The sequence below is a fragment of the Girardinichthys multiradiatus genome, chromosome 7, assembly GCF_021462225.1.
Source record: "Girardinichthys multiradiatus isolate DD_20200921_A chromosome 7, DD_fGirMul_XY1, whole genome shotgun sequence".
NCBI classification, from domain to species: Eukaryota; Metazoa; Chordata; class Actinopteri; order Cyprinodontiformes; family Goodeidae; genus Girardinichthys; species Girardinichthys multiradiatus.
In genome coordinates, this window is record NC_061800.1 from 28536681 (window position 1) to 28556048 (window position 19368).

The 19368-nt window shown below is 39.9% G+C and overlaps 1 protein-coding gene across 4 annotated transcripts in view; it reads left to right on the forward strand.

Annotated features, from left to right (window-relative positions):
* grb14 (growth factor receptor-bound protein 14) overlaps positions 1-4049 on the forward strand; it is a 40671-nt gene extending 36622 nt beyond the window's left edge. For all 4 annotated transcript variants that reach the window (XM_047371591.1, XM_047371592.1, XM_047371593.1 and 1 more), the window contains 4 exons: positions 737-806; positions 890-977; positions 1471-1564; positions 2008-4049. In XM_047371591.1, the coding sequence (XP_047227547.1) occupies positions 737-806; positions 890-977; positions 1471-1564; positions 2008-2154 (399 nt within the window). In that variant the 3' untranslated portion in view covers positions 2155-4049. The remainder of the gene's footprint in view (positions 1-736; positions 807-889; positions 978-1470; positions 1565-2007) is intronic.
* The last annotated feature ends 15319 nt before the right edge of the window (positions 4050-19368 follow it).

Below are 19368 nucleotides of genomic sequence, written 5' to 3' on the forward strand. Positions count from 1 at the left end.
TGATATACCAGCAAGACGTTTTGTATAATTGAAAAGGTGGGAGGAAAATGAAATGGTTTAAATTTTTTGTCCCCAAAACATTTTAAAAGGGTGACATGCATTTTTATACAACTAGATACATTTATACACTGATACCTCTAAATAAAGTCCAGTACAACTATTTTCAGAGGTCACCTTATTATTCAACAGAGTCCACCTCTGTGTGATTTATTTACAGTTTAAATCCAGCTGTTCCATGAAGGACTCAGAGGTTTGTTAGAGAACATTAGAGAACAAACAGCATCCTGAAGACCAAGCAACACAGCAGACAGGTCAGGAATAAAAGGTTAAGACGCTAAAAGCAGGGTTATTTGTGGCCTATTTGAGAAACACTGATCATGTTATCCAGCCAATCTGACTGATTTTGAGTTATTCTGCAAACAAGAATGGGTGAAAACTTCAATCATTTGATGTGCAAAGCTGGTAGAGACATTTTAAAAACCAAGCATAATTTTTATCCAACTTCAAAATGATTTATTAGTTTGTATTGGTCTATCATGTAAAATCCCAATAAAATACATGGGCTTTGGTAGTTGGAATGTGACAAAATGTCACGTGATGGAAGTATGAATACTTTTGCAAGGCACTAATTGAAAGCATCTCACAAAGCTAGAAGAGCAATTTAACAGAAAAGAGGTTATCTGGATACTAACATTATTACCAGTTATATTGTGGCTATAACTCATGTCTCCCTCAGAGGAAAAGTTGCCACCGTTTAAGTGGTCATGGGATCCCCTCCTCCACACAGAGCTCAGTTCCAAACCTAGGTTTGTGAGATACTTCTTTATCTGCATCATATATTTACACACATAAAAAAAAAACCCACTAACTCACAATGTTTGTGCCTCAGCAATCCACTTGGCTCAGCCGTGGTTCCATGGCAAGCTGTCTCGGGAAGAGGCTCAGCATCTAATTATTCAACAGGGTCTTATTGATGGGTAAGTTGTTAACTCTTTGTTTTAGCATATTGTCTCGCTTAAGACAATTAGAATTTTGCAGCTAGGATGACCTCTTGGCTTAGATCATTTAGAGAGGCTTTTTTCTCTTGTCTACTTTGAAAAAGAACAGGCGTGACACTACATTGATAATTATTTACACTTATACCAATCCTCTGCAGCAGACAGTAGTGCACTGTTTTAGTATTTACAAATCAAAGCCATTACATCTACTATCTTTTTGTACTACAGTATCCCAGTATAACACTGTCCTCGATGCTTTTATTTGTCAATATCTTTTCCAAGACAACTAACACAACAATCTTTATCTCGCTATGTTCTATTTTACTACTCATCAGAACTATAATTCCTATTTCTTCAAATATTAAAACAAGCACATTTCTAAATTATTTTGATATTGATAAGTCTCAAAGGTTTTATTTTAATGCACATACTTTGTCATGATTTACACTGATGAGGTTTCATCCTGTTTCAGAGTGTTTCTTCTGAGGGAAAGCCAAAGCAACCCAAAGACGTTTGTTCTCTCGCTCTGCCACATGCAGAAAATTAAACACTTTCAAATCTTACCAGTAAGTACACTTAACTAAAGCTGGTGGACAGCTGCATAAGTTTTTTGTAAGTAGTTTGTTCAAATGTCTATAACCTGTCATATATAGACTTGTCATAGGATTTAGGATATCTCTCTCTCATATTTCTTTTTACATAATACAACCTGACTCTGACATATGGATTATTATCACTAGGACTTCTTGTTCTTTTGGCTCAGAGAAGGTCTATATATGACTATAGTTGTATATTTGAAGTCATTTTCATGTACTGTAGAATGAATCTGGAATAAAACAGTTCAGATCTAGATGAACAATAGATGAAGAAACGGGCCAAACACATAAAGTTTCCTCTGCAGACAATTACATTTTTTTTTCCTTTACTCACAATTGTCATTAATTGCATACAAATTGGCTCTGTATTAATTTGCACAAATGAATGTGTGTGTTTGCATGATGTACTTTAGGGGGATGATGAAGGGGAGCTGTTCTACACTTTGGATGATGGTCAGACACGATTTACTGACTTGATCCAGTTAGTGGAGTTTTATCAGTTAAACCGTGGGACTCTCCCCTGCAGACTGAAGCATCACTGTACCCGGATCACCCTGTGAAATGGGCACTCAAGACAACCCCACAAGGCCTTTACTCTGGGTTTCATCAGACAAACATCCTTTTCGATCTTGTGCCTTACAGAAGAACAACTTAAAAACAGTGGTTTTATACAATGTGGAATTTACTTCATCCTTCTTTTTCCCTTTTAGAAAAAAGCCAACTTTCAGAGTGGACTGTATGATACAAGACTGCTGTAGATTTCAAACAAGAGCGTTTTTTGACTTAGTTATATTTCCAAATATGTTTGGAAAATTGTTTTGCAAAGTCTGAACATGACATGTTGCTCTGCGCATTTTGTTTCACTTCACAATATCAGTGAAACTACCAACTTTTTTTGTTTACACTAGCTGGTATTTAAGAGTATGAAAAATTACATGCGTGCCTTGCAAAAGTGTTGAAATTCCTTGATACTGTACAAGCTTCAGTGTATTTTATTGGGATTTGTTTTTTTGCAATGCACCAACATAAAGTAGCATGATGTGAAGAATAAATAAACTGTGGTTCTGAACATTTTTATAAAACAAATCTGAAAAGTGCATTTACATTCGTCCCTTTGTAATTACAGCTGCAAGTGTTTTGGAAGATGTCTCCAACATCTAAAAACTACAAAGTCCGCCTATTCTTTTTAGCAAAATAGCTTATCACAGTCAGATTGGATGGATGGCATCTGTGAGTATTATGAGATTGCGAGATACTTTGATCTAAACCATTCCATTATAGCTCTAGCAGCAGGTTTAAGGTTGTGCTGCTGGAAGGTAAATCTCTGCCCTATTCTCAAGTCTCCTAAAAGTTTTTAGTGTTAATTGGTCAGTTAATGCTACTATTAGTTAGTGCATTGTTATTTTTCTGCCGAACATAGTATTGTCCATGTGGACCAAAAAGATACATTTTGTCAATCCTCCATAAAGGCCAGATTTGTGGAATGCATGACAAATATTAATCCTGGCCTCAGATTCTCCCTCCTGAACTATGGATCTCTGCAGTTCTTCTAAAGTTACTATGGGTCTGTTAGCCACCTTTCTGATTAATGCACTTCTAGCCTGGCCTGTGGATAGCCATATGTTGGTAGGTGTGCAGATGTGCCATATCCTTTCAATTTTTAAATGATGAATTAAAAAGATGTGAGGCGTTCAAGGTTTGGGGATATTGTTTTTAAATCTAATTATGTTTTGAACATTATACCTGACCTGCCCCGTGTGTTCTTTAGTCTTCATAATGCTGTTCATTAAATTTCACACATTTGTACTCTAATCACTAATTAGGTAACTTCTGATGGGTATTGGTTGCACTGAATTTTAATTTTGCGGCATTATGTGGCAGCTGGGTACCACAACTTTCAAATTGTTATGTGGAAAAAAGGGCAAGCCATACTTTTCTTTGGCCATGTGAAAATCCCAATAAAATACATTGAAGTTTGTTATTGTAAAGTGAAATATTGTGAAAAAGTTAAGGGGAATTAACATTTTGGAAGGCACTGTATACATTTGAGATTGTATCTGTCAAAAACAGAGATTGTTAATTTCCAACATAGAAACGTATGCTTAATTATGTGCACACCTTTCAGAAACATCTTCAGCTGTTTAACATAAACAGGCCTAATTATTCTTCTAATTGTATCTGTCAGCATTCAGGTATTTTTTCAGATGTTTTTTTCTCTAATTTGAGAGAAACTGGCCTCTCAGGAAAGAGTACTTTGTTCCCTGCAGAAGAACAGAAATAAAATGAAAACGACAATAAATGTTTGTATTTCTGCAACTAGTTATAAGTTTTATTTACAATATGAGCAACAAGGTATACTTTACAATTTGTACTTTTAAGCCATTGTGAAGAATATGTGTAAAAATGATTTTAATTATACTGGAATCAACTGTAAAATTAAATGGGCCCTTTTGGAGTTTGTTCTTTTTGTTTCCTTGCCTGGCTTCACTGTAAGCCAAAAATATTGACGTCTGTGTTTTTTGTTAGCGGCACAACACTGTATTGAATTAATAATATAACTGGTTGCATAACCTTTACAATGCATATATATGATTTTTGTGAGTAGGTAATTGGCATTTTTTGTCACATTTATCAACATGCTGCAGGATTACTTGGTTACCTTTCATAGTGGCCAACAGGTGCAAATGTGCAGCAAATGGCGAAAACGCGCTGTGAAAACAAAGCTGATGCAAACTCCATAATTTATGAAAGATGCAAACTCCAAAACACACAAACACATAATACCAATGCAACAGAAACTGCTGCAAAAAAGAAATGCTGCAATCACAGAAAATGGACAGAAGCAAAAGGAATAATGCTAAATGCAAAAATAACAGCAAGTTTAAAAAAAGCTGCAAACTCGCTCCTCAAAAAAGGACATGCAGCAGACTACTAGGAGTCAACCAATAATATTACCAACATAAATATCCTGCTCTTCTACTATATTATAAAAATTATGACCACTTGTTTAAAAAAGACATGAAGAAAAAAATACCTTTTCTTTTTTCCTTCCAAGTTTCATCTGGTTGTTCCCATTAATGTCTTTACTCAGGGTTTGGTCCCACATTTTTTGGTGATTGATTCCTTCTAGTGGTCTGATGCAGTACAGAAACACTAGCAAGGTGTACCTAATAAAGTGGCCGGTGAGTGTATGTATTTGTTGTTGTTATGGTTCTATTGTCTGACTGTATTTTACCTCTCCCACACACTGAGTGAGTCAAGCAGCCATGGTTTTCACAGTCAGTTTTTAAAAAAAGTAACCTGTATTGTTTTGAAACAGGATGTAAAACCTATATAGTATAAGTAATACACAATATTTTGTAAAGTCAAATAGTATAAAGTCAGGCATTTTCAAACATCAGATAATTTGGGATGGGACAATTAAAAAGACATATCACCCTTTTACCCTTGCATTGAATATTAAATGTCATGATTTTGGTGGCAATTTCCACAGTGCCAATGTATTAGCACCCCTATATGTTTGCTATATAATTTTATATACAAGGGTGAAAGACATTGTTTCTTTTTCTTGTACAAAATTACTTCATGTCCATGTAAACCTGACTTAACTCTATAAGACGTCTTGTGGTACAAAATAACAAACCTGACTGCAACGTTTAGAAAGTAGTTTGTGAGTCACATGGGACATAATCCCAACTCTAACACCGTGCACCAGGTAATACTGATGAAAAGTAGTGTGTTGTTCTTTGGCACTAAGATGTATACATGACATTGACTTCACTGAAGTATTGTTAACTGGGACTTCAAGGACTCCTATTGAAATTGGCTGCATCCCTTATGGTTACCTAAAAAACACTGGGGAAACTGGTTCAATGTTTTTAATAAGAAACTAAGTATATGGTGACATTTATCTGGTGCAAGATGCTATAGGCAAAACATTGTCATTTTCATATTGCAGCATCAAAGCGAAATAATATACCTTTCTATTTAATTTTATTTTAAAAGGTTGCACTGAAAACAAATAGACTCAATACAAAATGTTATGTTAATAAACTGTTTCAATCCAGGTTTCCTACACATTTTTCTTTTCAAAAGTCCATTCTTTTTCAGACTCAGATATCTACATGTTTTTCAGCAGTTTTTAGAACAATCTGTAGAAAAGATAAACAATAAAACTGCTTTAATATTGATCAGGTCAGTATCTATTGATTCTACGAACCATGAAACAGGAAAATGCTGACATTTACTTCAGAGTTTCAGAGTGTGATTATAGGGTTATTTCACTGGGTTTTTGCCTTCTAGGCTAACTTAGATCAACTCAGAATTTATAACCTACAATTCTTGGACTTGTTAAATAAGGACTGGAGTCCAACACAAAATGCATATTTTGCATTATTTGGTTTGTTAAATTAAAAAAAGCCATTTTGGTGCTCTGTTCAGCATTTTGACCTAGTTTAAGATCCACAGGTCCACATTAGTGAGATGGCCCTTTTCCGGTTTTAAATAAGCTCGCATTCAGTCAGTAAGTCAAGAACCAAAATACAGATGGGTCAGATGTTACAATCAGGTTGTGATAAGGCAATTCAAAGACAACACATGTCATTTATTCATAAATACGTGCATTTATTAGGGATTCTAGAGTTTATTGTCCTTTAGTTATTAGGAAAGGAAAAACGATTGGAAAAATGAAACATTTCCCCTTACTTGTTTTTCTTTTTCACATACCAGACCTGTAAAATAATAAAAGATAACTCCATACTATTTAGGACTTCATAAAAATCCTGTTAATCACTGCAACACTGCATAACATTAACCTGTTTAGTGTTACTGTAATAATGTTTTATAATTCCACAACTTTACCTTATTGTTCTCTGCTCTATATAAGACTCTGAACCCACTAATCCAATTTGTTTGCATTTCATGGGAAACACCACCTTACCTTCATCCACTAGGTGGTACCAGAGACATTTAGCTTGTGTGAAGTCATAACTGGTATTTAAACATTGATTCTTCATCTATTATTTCTAGAATCATTGAATGTGATCATATTTAAACTTCCAGAAAAGTAAAAAAAAACGAAAAAAAAAACATATATCAGCCTTAAGTAACATAAACTACTACAGAATTTTATTTATGGAGAGTGCTTTAAAAATACATCAAGTTCCTGCTTAATAATGGCATTACGTAGATCTATATGTTACAGCAAGCCTTTCACTGCAGTAAGTTTTATACTAATGATGGGTAAGACAATTTTAGCTCCCAGCACAGTAATGAATTTGAAGTAATCTTAGAAGAGTGACATTGTGGGCTCCAAAGATGAAAGTAAATGCTCATGGATATACACTCCGTACACAACAGAAAATAGAAAAGGATATCTTGTCAATCTTCTGAGCTGTGATATAAACACATTGCCCCTTTACCTGCCCTGCTCCACTTCAAGCACATATTTCGAAACAGTTCTCTCATCCAGGGGAGATATGCGCACACAGAGAAGTCTTAAACGAACCCCTGCTTCCGAGGTCTTGTGCTAAATGTTGTTTTGGATGTATTCCTGCCATTGATCGGAGTCTGGCTGCAGGGGGAGAGATGGCAGCTGGGAGAGACTGCGCTTCCTTTAATGAATTCATCCAGCTCTATCCAGCTCAAACGGCCTGTGGATACACTATCTCTCACAGTAAAGAAATCTTGCCTCTGCTCTATCTTGGCCCTCATGGACAACGAGCAGGGTTTGTAGCACCTCACACCAGCACACCGTAAAGAATTTACTCCTGCCTGAACTCGGACTCTTATGACTTCAGGTTCTGTTCTTGAGAGCTGTCAACTTTGCTCTGTTCTTAAATGCCCCTCTTGTTGTATTCCCCTTGAGTGTATTAAATTATCTGGCTATGCCTTTTCCCTGACCAATGTCTGAATATCTCCAGTGAAGAGAAGACCTTGCTGTTTGCTGTGCTTGTGATTCACAAAAAGGCATTATTTGGACGTGGGTTAAAGTCCACGAGGAAATGACAATGGTTTTGTTGGGAGATGCACTATGGTGAAGGTTAGTGTTTTTTTAGCTTGTTTTTAGCAGAAACATTTTCCCATAAGGATCATGAAAAGCCAGAAGCAAAACTGAGCAGAGACCATTGTTGCCCAATTTCAAAAACTTATAAATAACTGTTTTGTTTCCCAATAGTGTAAATAGGACAGAGTTTGTGATGGTTGAAGAACTTCCATTGCCTTGCAAAAATATTCATTTTTGCTAAGTCGAAGGAAAACGATGCATTGCTTTAAATATTTTTTTCCAAATACAACAAATCTGCAAAGCATGGTGTGGATGTGTTTTCAGACCTCTTTAGTCTGATTACCCTAAATAAAATCCAATGCAATTAGCAATCAGAGTCCATATGTCTGTAATTTAACCTCAGTATAAATACAGCTGCTCTGTAAAGGCCTAAGAGGTTTGTTAGAGAACGTTAGAGAAAAAACAGCATCACGAAGACCAAAGAACACAGCAGGCAGGTCAGGGATAAAATGATGGAGAACTTTAAAGCAGGTTTAGGTTGTAAAGCAGCATAAAACGAATAGGCTGTCCAACCGTAACTGACAGGCTGATCATGGAAAACCTTAGTAATTCAGAAGCAGATGCACAAATCCACAACTCATCTAAAAGAATCTTTTAAAGTACAATTACTTGTCATATTGTCTACATACTAGCTTTTAGGGAAAGGTGGCAAGAAGAAAGCTATTGTTGAAAGAAAGCCACAACAGGTCCAGTTTGTACTTTGGCATGTAGGAAACACAGCAAACAGGGAAGAAGGTGCCCTAGTCAGATGAGACCAAAATTAAACTTTTGGGTATCCATGCAAGGGCTGCATGGTGGCACAATGGCGCAGTGGTCAGCACTGTTGCCTTGCAGCATGAAGGTTCAACTCCCAGGCAGGGGTCTTTTTGTTGCATATTCTCCCCATGGATGTGTGGGTTCTCTCAGGGTACGCTGGCCTAGTCCCTCTGAATTGCCTGGTGTGCATGGTTGTTTGTCCTGTTTGTCTCTGTGTTGCTCTGTGATGGACTGGCGACCCGTTCAGGGTGTACCCCGCCTCTTGCCCGTAGACTGCTGGAGATAGGCACGAGTGTGGAAAAAGCGAGTATAGAAAATGGATGGATGGATGGATGGTATTCATGCTAAATGAAGGCTACAATTCTGGCCCTTCATGACCCTGAATACACCATCCGCACTTTGACGTAGGGTGGTGGCAGCATCATGCTGTGTGGGATACTTCTCTTCAGCAGGGACAAGGAAGTTGGTCAGAGTTGATGGGAAGACAGATGGAGCTAAATACAACCCTATAAGAAAAGTCATCAAAAGTTGCATCTTTGGCAAGAGTTGATGTTCACAGTCTCCATCCAAAACTGATGGAGCTTGAGCTATTTTACAAAGAAAAATAGGCGGAAAATTCAGTCTCTATATGTGCAAAGGTGGTAGAGACATAGTCCAAAAGATTTACAGCTACAACTGCATGAAGGGTGCTTTTACAGAGTATTAACTCAGAAGGGCTGAATACTTTTGCACAACAAAACTTTCTCATTTTTATCTGTAAAAATGAAATTGATAATCATTTATCATTTTCCTTCCTCTTAATGGTCATGAGCCACTTTGTGTTGGTCAGTCACATAAAAGTAGCACTTCAAAACATATGTAAGCCGTTGATTTAATACTCCTGTAATAAATAAAGCATTTATTGTTTTTTAATGTGGTTTTCAGTCTTGATGTTGCTCACGATCCTGACTTTAACACTGGCAATAAATAACCAATACAAAATCCAATGTCCACCTATACAGCCACAATACAGATATTATCCCTTATGCACGCTCACACATTACAAGAAATTCTTCTAGACTGTAGGTTCACTGTTGAATGAAGTGAAATGTCTTGAGCATCCAAGGTAGTGCATAATGTCTTAGATAATTTCCCAAAATGAGTCTGCTCTATAAGTTGTCTTTCTAACCTTATAATTTACTTTTTTGGGGACTTTGAAACCAAGCTTTTTTAATGACAAAATAACACATTTGCTTTTCAATTAATACAGACGTTTCACAATTTAATGTTTTAATAATCGATTACTGTCAGTTATTCAATGTGTAACCACAGTGTAGTTGTTAAATCTCAAAAGATGAGACATATATCAGCTTTTTTCACAGCTCTGTTGAAAATAAATGAAGGAGCTACAGGTTTGCTCTAATTTGATGCATTTTCTTGCCTGAACTAAAACTTCATTTAAATAAACATTTAGAATTTTATTCTTATGAAAGTATATATATTTTTTCTTTTGTTATCACAATTTCCAAAATTATATTTTGTTTCCTAAGAGGTGTCTGTGTTAGTGAAGTGAAATTGCTTTTCGGAAATGTTTCTCTTTTATTTTGCACCTTCAAGGGCACTGTAGTATATGGCCTGCTTGATCTTTGCAAGAATGCTTTGCTATTGAATCAGTGTGTCCTATACAGCGGGGCTCCTGTTATTGTATTTTGAGTCCACCTTCAAAGCAGGAACATTGCAGAGGCTCTTCTTCACCTTGAGAAATTAACATTGGAGAACCGGCTTTTCTCTGAGGGAGCCCTATTGAGGCCAAGTCCCCTCCTAATCCCCTGCTGAAAGGCATGTCTTTACTGCTCCCAGGAAACAGGAAACAGTGACATAGCTACATATCAGCCAATACCATGACATGCAGGTACACTTTAAAAGATTAAAATATGAATAAAAAGTTTATGTATTTCAGCAAATGAACTCAAAATGTGAAACTCATACATACATTTCTTACACACTCTGATATATTTAACATTTTTATTTCTGTTTATTCTCAGGATTATGGCTTAAGCTAATGAAAAACATTAGTCAGTCAACATTACAATATTATGTAAGACCAATAAAAAGTGATTTTAAACCCAGAAATGTTATACTAATGCCAATTTGTTCGCTACACAATAATGGTAACGACTGCTGAGTTGATAATTCCCCAGTAGACCAAAAGGAGAGTAAGCCACAAAAGATCATTGCTAATGAAGCTGGCTATACAGAAAGCTGTATCTAAACATATTAACTGAGAGTTGAGTGGAAGGAAAAACTGAAAGACAAGCAAGGATAGAGGGAAGAACTTCATGCGATCAGAGACACCGGACCTAGCAATGCAGATGAGCTGAATATGATCTGAATGTAGATCTGAATATGAAAAAAGTCCTGATCAACTATTTATTTTCTCATCAACCAGCTTGGCTTTCCCTGGCTTTTTCCTATCAATGTGCTCAAACACATAGAAATGCTAAACTGTAAATGGAAACAGAACATTCATGAAGGAAAAATAAAATTTGTTACCTGCTACCCTATTTAATATATGGTCTTTTTCTAAAGCAGGGGACACACTATACAATTTTATGCCTGATTTTACTCTTGATTCCCAGTTGGTGAAAGTCTGCTTCAGTGGGAACTAGTTGTGTTCAGTCGGCAGGATGAGTTAGGAGAAAAATGTGTTACTATGAGAGGAGGTGAAGACTGAAGTGTGTAAGGGGAACCGACCACATCTGACTTCAGTTACAATCTGTCAAAATGAGCTGAGAACTTTCCATGTAACCCATGCATCATCTATTAACTGCTCACAGTTAAATCCATAAAGAAATTACAATAAATATCCTTTTGTGTAATCCATGCAACAATTATTAAAATACACAGTTGAAGCAATAAAGAGTGAAACAAGCATATTCTCACATTCTGGGACTGAGAGACTGGAGAGGCCCGTGTGTTCAGTCATATATTAACTGTCTTATCTTTTACAGAAGTATAAATAATAAGTGTAACCAAGGAAATGATGTATAATGATTTTCAATTTTCTACAAGTATTAAATTAAATGAGTAATATTTGATTATCAAGTTAAAAGATGTATGTTTGAAATATGATTGAGAACTGATAATTAAAATAAAAAACATTAAGGTTTAGAACTTCTCTATCAGCTATATATGAAAGAGATAATGTTGATCAGTTGTGGTGTATGAATAAAAAGGATGAAGTTTAAGCAATGGTTTTAAACTGTAAATGAAGTAAACGCTGTAACTAAACGTTTGAGCAGCACCGCTGTAAGAATTAAAGCCTCTGTTTAAGAGGAAGTGTAATGTTGAGTGAGACAGGAATAGAACAGATGTTCAGGAATTGGGGAAGTGAGATTTGTAGCTTACAACACAAGGCTGATGACTGAGGCGGGGGCGCAGGTCAAAGAAGAGGCCAGCAGACAGCTCTGGACTGAGGTGATGATGACATGTCTGATATGGACACGACTTGAGAAATTCCAGAAAAAAGATCACCTTATGTCACGGGTGACCAATGGGATAGCCATGGCACAACCACTGGCCAATGGGCATAAAGAGTGTGGTGGAAATGCTCTATAAAATGGGCAAATAGAGGAACTAGTTAGTTGTTTCCTCGCAGAAGACCAGCGAACAAGATCGGACGGAGAAAAGATGCTCACATGAAAAAGGAGACACAGCCCAGCTGATTGACTGCATTAAAAGGAGGATCAACCCGTGTGCCCAGGAAGGACTGTGCCTCGAAATTAAGAATCTGATTTCATATACAGCCTTTTTATCCAGACAACATAAGTGAACTTGAAGATTAAGTCATATTTCCTTCAAGAAATCACTCATTGTTACCAGAAGAAACATCTCCATCAGGTGCATGGTTGAGCCTCCGTCTTCAAAGCCTCTCCAAACTCAATAGTTTCAGCATCAGGGAAAGACAGGTTGAGTTGATTGATTCATTTCTATTATTGAAATTATTATGTGTTGCTGAATTTAAGCTGTTACTGACCCCTGCAAAAGCGTTACTAATTAAAGAAAACATACAATTCTAGATAAATCGTGGACATCCAATTATTTGAGTCACCTTATTTTTGGTGGTAAAAAGTCTTGTTGCCTGGTTCTGAGAAATGTTAGGTGGTTTTTATAGGTTGCCTTAGCCAAGTTTGTTAAAACAGCACCCTTGGGGCTTGTGCCGAGCCACTAAAATTAACCTAGCCCATATACCAAGAGCCAGTTGTAATATTAGGGAATTAGCAGCCGTGAACAGAAGTGACTGTCGAAGTGTGAATGACTGCTGTGGGCTACTCAGTCGTCCAGACCTCCAGTTAAAGAAGGGTGAGACTTTTGTATGAAGGCTGTCAGAGGCCAGGCGAGTCATTTCCCGACACCAGCTTAAACAGAACGTTCGGTAAACCGGCTTAGTAAGATCTTTCTTGTGAAGTCCGGACCCGTTGGATGGAGAGCTGGATTGAGCAATCCCCTTAGACATAGGGAAGTAGGAAGGAGGGGTTAGCTCATTGGACAACGAAAGGTGGCACCCGAACAGGGAGCCTGATAGAGATAAAAGGGCCCAGAAGAAGGATGCTCAGCAGAAGGACGTCTCTGCCTGAGCAACCCGGACCGACAGCCTGAAAGGGAGTAAGATTGTCCGTGACTGATAAGGCCATCAGTAACAACCCTCGCAGTAACAACCCTCGCAGTAACTGCATAGCGTGCAGGTGAGGATAGGGCTTTATTGAGGGTAGACTGACCAGACCCAGACAGTAAAGCTAGTAGCCAAATAGTCTGAACCCATCCCTACTCGAAGGTACCTCGAGAGGCTTTGGAGACGGACAACTCGAGATGACAAAGACATAGCGATGGACGAAGAGATTGAAACGCAGGAACTGACAGAGCGGGGAGCTGAAGGACCACTCCCGTCAACAGAACAACCGACATCAACACAGTTAGAGCTACACCGCTTCCCTACTGAGGTGCTGCTAGGTGGAGACGGATATTCAACATGGACTTCATCGGTAAAGAAAATGTTACTCAGTTTCAACCAAGAGCAATCGAAAGAAGCACTAGAAAGTCAGCTGACAAACCACCTCGAAAGAGTGAAGTATACTATTGTTCAGAGATAAAACATGGATTTAGACTGGACATGGTACCATGTCCCAAGGCAGTCCAGAGGAAGGAAGACATTAGTCAATGGTTACGTTGGTGGACAGGGTTCCTTCAACTGTGGGGACTGGGGAAACTAGGGTCACTGTACAGTCCATCCAAAAAATATGACTCGATTGTAAAGATGGTTTCCAGTGAGTCTGGACTGAACGGGTACCTCACAAACCCTAATGCCAGAGCCACGGCAAGGTTGAAAGATTATGAAATAAAGACCAGAAAGATGACCCAGTTCAAAGAAAAGCTCCGAGCCAACCAAGATGACAACAAAGAGAATTTGCTTGAGGAGTGTAGTGAGTATGGCAGACCATAGCAAAGAAAAGACCACAGAGTTGACTCAGAGGTACCATCTTATGACTTAACGGCAGGAACAGAGAGAGAAGAAGAGGACAACGAGTCAGAACAAGAGCAAGACCAAAGAGATGCTGAACCCAGCCAAGGACCAACTATTACCCCCTACATCGTAACGCAGAAGGGCAATATCCCTCAACGGATTGCCCAGACCAAAGCAGAACTGCAAGAGACTATCAAGCAGGGAATCCTCTTGTCAGCAGCCCTCGAACGCCATTGAGGAGCCCTCAAATGTATGACCAACACCCCAAGCCACAGGGAGCAGGACCCCACACAAAGTAAAGTAAGAGACCTTACCTTCCAATTTGAACAAGAAGCCAAAGAAAACAGTGCCAGTAACCAACTCAGAATGACAAGAAAGACAGATGTTGAATAGAAAGAGCCAAGTCAGAAGTCAGACAGAGTCATGATGAGGAAAGTCCTACACCCGATGCCCACAGATGCAAGACGAATTTCCCTGCAAACTCGACTCTACGAAGTTATTGGAGACCCCTGGGACATAGAGGGAGATGCACTGTTAGTTTTCACAAATGACATCCACAATACCCAAATCAGGAAACGTTAAGAGCCCAGGCAGGGTAAGATTACAAAAAAGAGGTTCGAGATCTAAGAAGACAAGTGAGCCAGAACAAAGCAAGCATATTGCATCTGACTAGTGGGGCCGACCTCTCTTATTATGCTGTCATCCACTCTCCCATTGCCGCTCACAAAAAGGGAGAAGACTTGAAAGAGTACAGAGAGAAAATGTGGGTAGCCCTGGAAGAAGGACTGAATGCTGCCATCAACCACAGCCTCAGAAGGGTAACAATATGCCTAGACGGACTGAGATCACATGACCTGCCATGGGAGTCGGCAGAAAAAGTAGCTGTTGCAACAGCACACCGTGTAGTCAAGAATCTGCTGACAGATGCCTCACTGACCGAAATAGTCATCGTCACTTCCCTTAGCCAGCATGAGAGTTGGAGGAAGAGAGAGCTGGCGTTAGTAGAAAGGATGGATGAGAAGAAGCCGAAAGATCCCCCTCACTTAGAGATACCAAGAATCCAACAAGGGAACGAAATCAAACCACACCCTGATGAAAAACGCTACTTGCACAAGAGTGAGACCAACCAAGCGTCCCGCCTGGAAAAAGGACCAAAATCAGCAAAGAAAGACGGAGCTGCCCCTTCAACCTCCATGCAGGATGTGGAACGTAGCCTAGTTAATTGCAGCCTGGAAGATCTAGATAAAACAGAGCTGGTTCCAACAAAATATTTAAAAGCAAAGAAGAAGATAAACAGAGTCCAGCCAAAGAGGAGCTCCCGAGTCCATTCACAATGGAGCCCTTGAACCCAGAAAGAGAAGACAGTGAAATCAGTGGCTCAGAAGAAGAAGAACAATCAGAACATGAGACCTCCGGGGCAGAGAGTGCTGACAGTGAAAGCCTGCTTTCAATCCCAGTGCAGCTGGCAACCCCTCACAAGCCAATCAAATTAGGACAGAGAAAAGAAGAAAAGAAAGCAGTGGAAGTGTTTGACATCTACCGGGTCTCAGAAAGAATGGCCATAGACCTGACAAGCGAATGATGGGCATCGAGCGTACATACCGGAAGCTGGACAGAGAGACTACCACATCCCGGCTGTATGGGCTGACCGCCTGGAGGATAGATTCGAACTTAGGGTGAAAGGAACAGTTGGGTAATGGGCCAACATCCTAATGATGCCATCCTACCACACCCTAGCAACTTATCAGCCCCTGACCAGCAAGTTCAGAACCGCTTATGTAGGAGTTGTGCATGATGTGATGTTAAGAAGACTAAAGAAAATCGCATACAAGTATGCACAAGAGATTGAGTGACAGGTTGATGAATTGTCAGCCGAGGAAGAAGAGGAAGAACCTCCACTGCCGTCAGCACCGCAATCCACAAGCAGGCCCATAGGAAAAATGTCTGAACAGCCCACAGCATCCAGCCCTGAAGCTGATGTTTTTCGTGAGTACAAAAAAAATCAAGGCCTTAGTTAGGGGGAAAAGACCAGAAGAAAGTAGTGAAGATTACATCAAAGATGTGTGGCCGATGATTACCAATGCTACTGAAAGTGACGAAGCTAAAAAATTGTGGCTGAGCCATGTAACAGCACATCCCTTAGACAAACAAGGAACAGCTCAAAGTCATTATGAAAGGTTGAGTTGGGAGACATGGATGATGAGGACTCCCAGATCAGAACAGCAAGACTGTGCATGGATGGAGGTCAGCACCTTGCACCGGTGTGGCATGTGCTTAAGCAAACAATCTCAGCAGCTAGGTATGTGAAGGCCCTCCGAGAAGTAACCAAAGGGAGGAGAGGAGAAATCGCTTTTGCCAAAATGCCGATGCAGTTCCACAGATGGACCACGCAGTGATTTCTTATGATCTGGAGCAGCAGTTTTACGAAGAAAGAAAGACACAGGACAAGGGGCCAAACCACCAACTAAGGCCAGTGGGAAAGCTCCAGCCAAAACTCCTAACAGACCGCCACCTCAGAGAAGAGAAGAACCGCAAAACGATTTTGTGGACCACCAGCATTACAAGGTCCACAAAAGAAAAGCACCTTTTTCCCTAGAGAACAGTCCGACAAACTGTCCTCTGAAGGTCCTCTTCGAGTCCCGCAGATTAGGAACCAGGGGGCCAGCCAAGTAATGATGACATGGCCACAAGTCACCCTGGAAAATGCCTACTGGAGGGATGATGAAATCTACACAAAGGTGGAAGGAGAACCCTATCTAGTGGACACCGGGGCTGAGGTATCCATGACTCACAAAGGCCTAAAGACGACAAGATACCTTACGGTCCAACGGGACCGTGGAAGAGATGCCGTATGGAACTTGGCAAGGAATCATTTGGGTGAAGGGTCCATACAACCTCAACAAACCATGGGGAGAGTGCCGCTCTCTATCTCAGAGGCTGAGCCAGCTATGGTCAAGATTAGTAAAAGTAGGATCAACTCAGAGTAGAACCAGGGCTCAAAAGTGGTACAAAGCAGTAAATGTGCCAGAAGTAACTGAACAGAAGCTGAAAGAAAGTGACTTCTCCCCGGCTGGGAAGAGAAGTTATGGAGGATCATCACCTCAGCAAATGTGGCCTGGTTCAAGAACGACTGTGGAGACCTGGGACCGAAGTATGTGCACCTCATAGAAGGAGGAGTGCATCCACCTGTTCGACAGTACCCCCAGAACCCGGGTGCCGTTGAAGAAATGGATAAAATAGTAAAAGAATTCAGTGCTCCAGGAATCATCAGAGAAGAACTAAATCCCATCACTAACAGTCCCATTCAAGCGGTAAAGAAACCAGAGTCAGCAGGAAGAGGTTGGAGGCCAGTAATCAACTTCAAGGCTCTCAATTGAAGAACCATAGCAAACCGAGCCATTCTAATCAATCCCCAAGGAGCACTGAAGACACTAAGAGTCAAGAAATATAAATCCTGCTTTGACTTAGCAAATGGATTTTTCTCCCTCAGACTCGCAAAGCAATCACAAGGCAAGACAGCATTTACACACAAAGGCAAGAGTTATGTGTGGTAAAGGTTACCTCAGGGGTACAATAACTCCCATAATGTGTTCCAGTCAGCTGTAATGGAAGGTTTGGGTGACCTAGGAGCTACAGTGTACATACAGGTCCTTCTCAAAAAATAAGCATATTGTGATAAAGTTCATTATTTTCCATAATGTCATGATGAAAATTTAACATTCATATATTTTAGATTCATTGCACACTAACTGAAATATTTCAGGTCTTTTATTGTCTTAATACGGATGATTGTGGCATACAGCTCATGAAAACCCAAAATTCCTATCTCACAAAATTAGCATATTTTATCCGACCAATAAAAGAAAAGTGTTTTTAATACAAAAAACGTCAACCTTCAAATAATCATGTACAGTTATGCACTCAATACTTGGTCGGGAATCCTTTGGCAGAAATGACTGCTTCAATGCGGCGTGGCATGGAGGCAATCAGCCTGTGGCACTGCTGAGGTCTTATGGAGGCCCAGGATGCTTCGATAGCGGCCTTTAGCTCATCCAGAGTGTTGGGTCTTGAGTCTCTCAACGTTCTCTTCACAATATCCCACAGATTCTCTATGGGGTTCAGGTCAGGAGAGTTGGCAGGCCAATTGAGCACAGTGATACCATGGTCAGTAAACCATTTACCAGTGGTTTTGGCACTGTGAGCTGGTGCCAGGTCGTGCTGAAAAATGAAATCTTCATCTCCATAAAGCTTTTCAGCAGATGGAAGCATGAAGTGCTCCAAAACCTCCTGATAGCTAGCTGCATTGACCCTGCCCTTGATAAAACACAGTGGACCAACACCAGCAGCTGACACGGCACCCCAGACCATCACTGACTGTGGGTACTTAACACTGGACTTCTGGCATTTTGGCATTTCCTTCTCCCCAGTCTTCCTCCAGACTCTGGCACCTTGATTTCCGAATGACATGCAGAATTTGCTTTCATCCGAAAAAAGTACTTTGGACCACTGAGCAACAGTCTAGTGCTGCTTCTCTGTAGCCCAGGTCTGGGGAATGCGGCACCTGTAGCCCATTTCCTGCACACGCCTGTGCACGGTGGCTCTGGGTGTTTCTACTCCAGACTCAGTCCACTGCTTCCGCAGGTCCCCCAAGGTCTGAAATCGGCCCTTCTCCACAATCTTCCTCAGGGTCCGGTCACCTCTTCTCGTTGTGCAGCGTTTTCTGCCACACTTTTTCCTTCCCACAGACTTCCCACTGAGGTGCCTTGATACAGCACTCTGGGAACAGCCTATTTGTTTAGAAATTTCTTTGTGTGTCTTACCCTCTTGCTTGAGGGTGTCAATAGTGGCCTTCTGGACAGCAGTCAGGTCGGCAGTCTTACCCATGATTGGGGTTTTGAGTGATGAACCAGGCTGGGAGTTTTAAAGGCCTCAGGATTGTTTTGCAGGTGTTTAGAGTTAACTCGTTGATTCAGATGATTAGGTTCATAGCTCGTTTAGAGACCCTTTTAATGATATGCTAATTTTGTGAGATAGGAATTTTGGGTTTTCATGAGCTGTATGCCAAAATCATCCGTATTAAGACAATAAAAGACCTGAAATATTTCAGTTAGTGTGCAATGAATCTAAAATATATGAATGTTAAATTTTCATCATTACATTATGGAAAATAATGAACTTTATCACAATATGCTAATATTTTGAGAAGGACCTGTAGACGATGTGTTTATTGCAGACAACACCGCAGAGGAGCACCTAGAGAAACTGCAAACAGTGGTGGAGAGAATCACAGCAGCAGGTCTAAAGCTGAATCTCAAGAAATGCCAGTTTGGACAGTTTCAGGTGAACTACCTAGGATTCCAAGTGACAACAGATTTGGGACTCTCAGAAGTTTATCGAGAGAAGCTGGCACAAATCCAGCCACCTGAATCCGAAAATTATCTACAAAAGATTTTG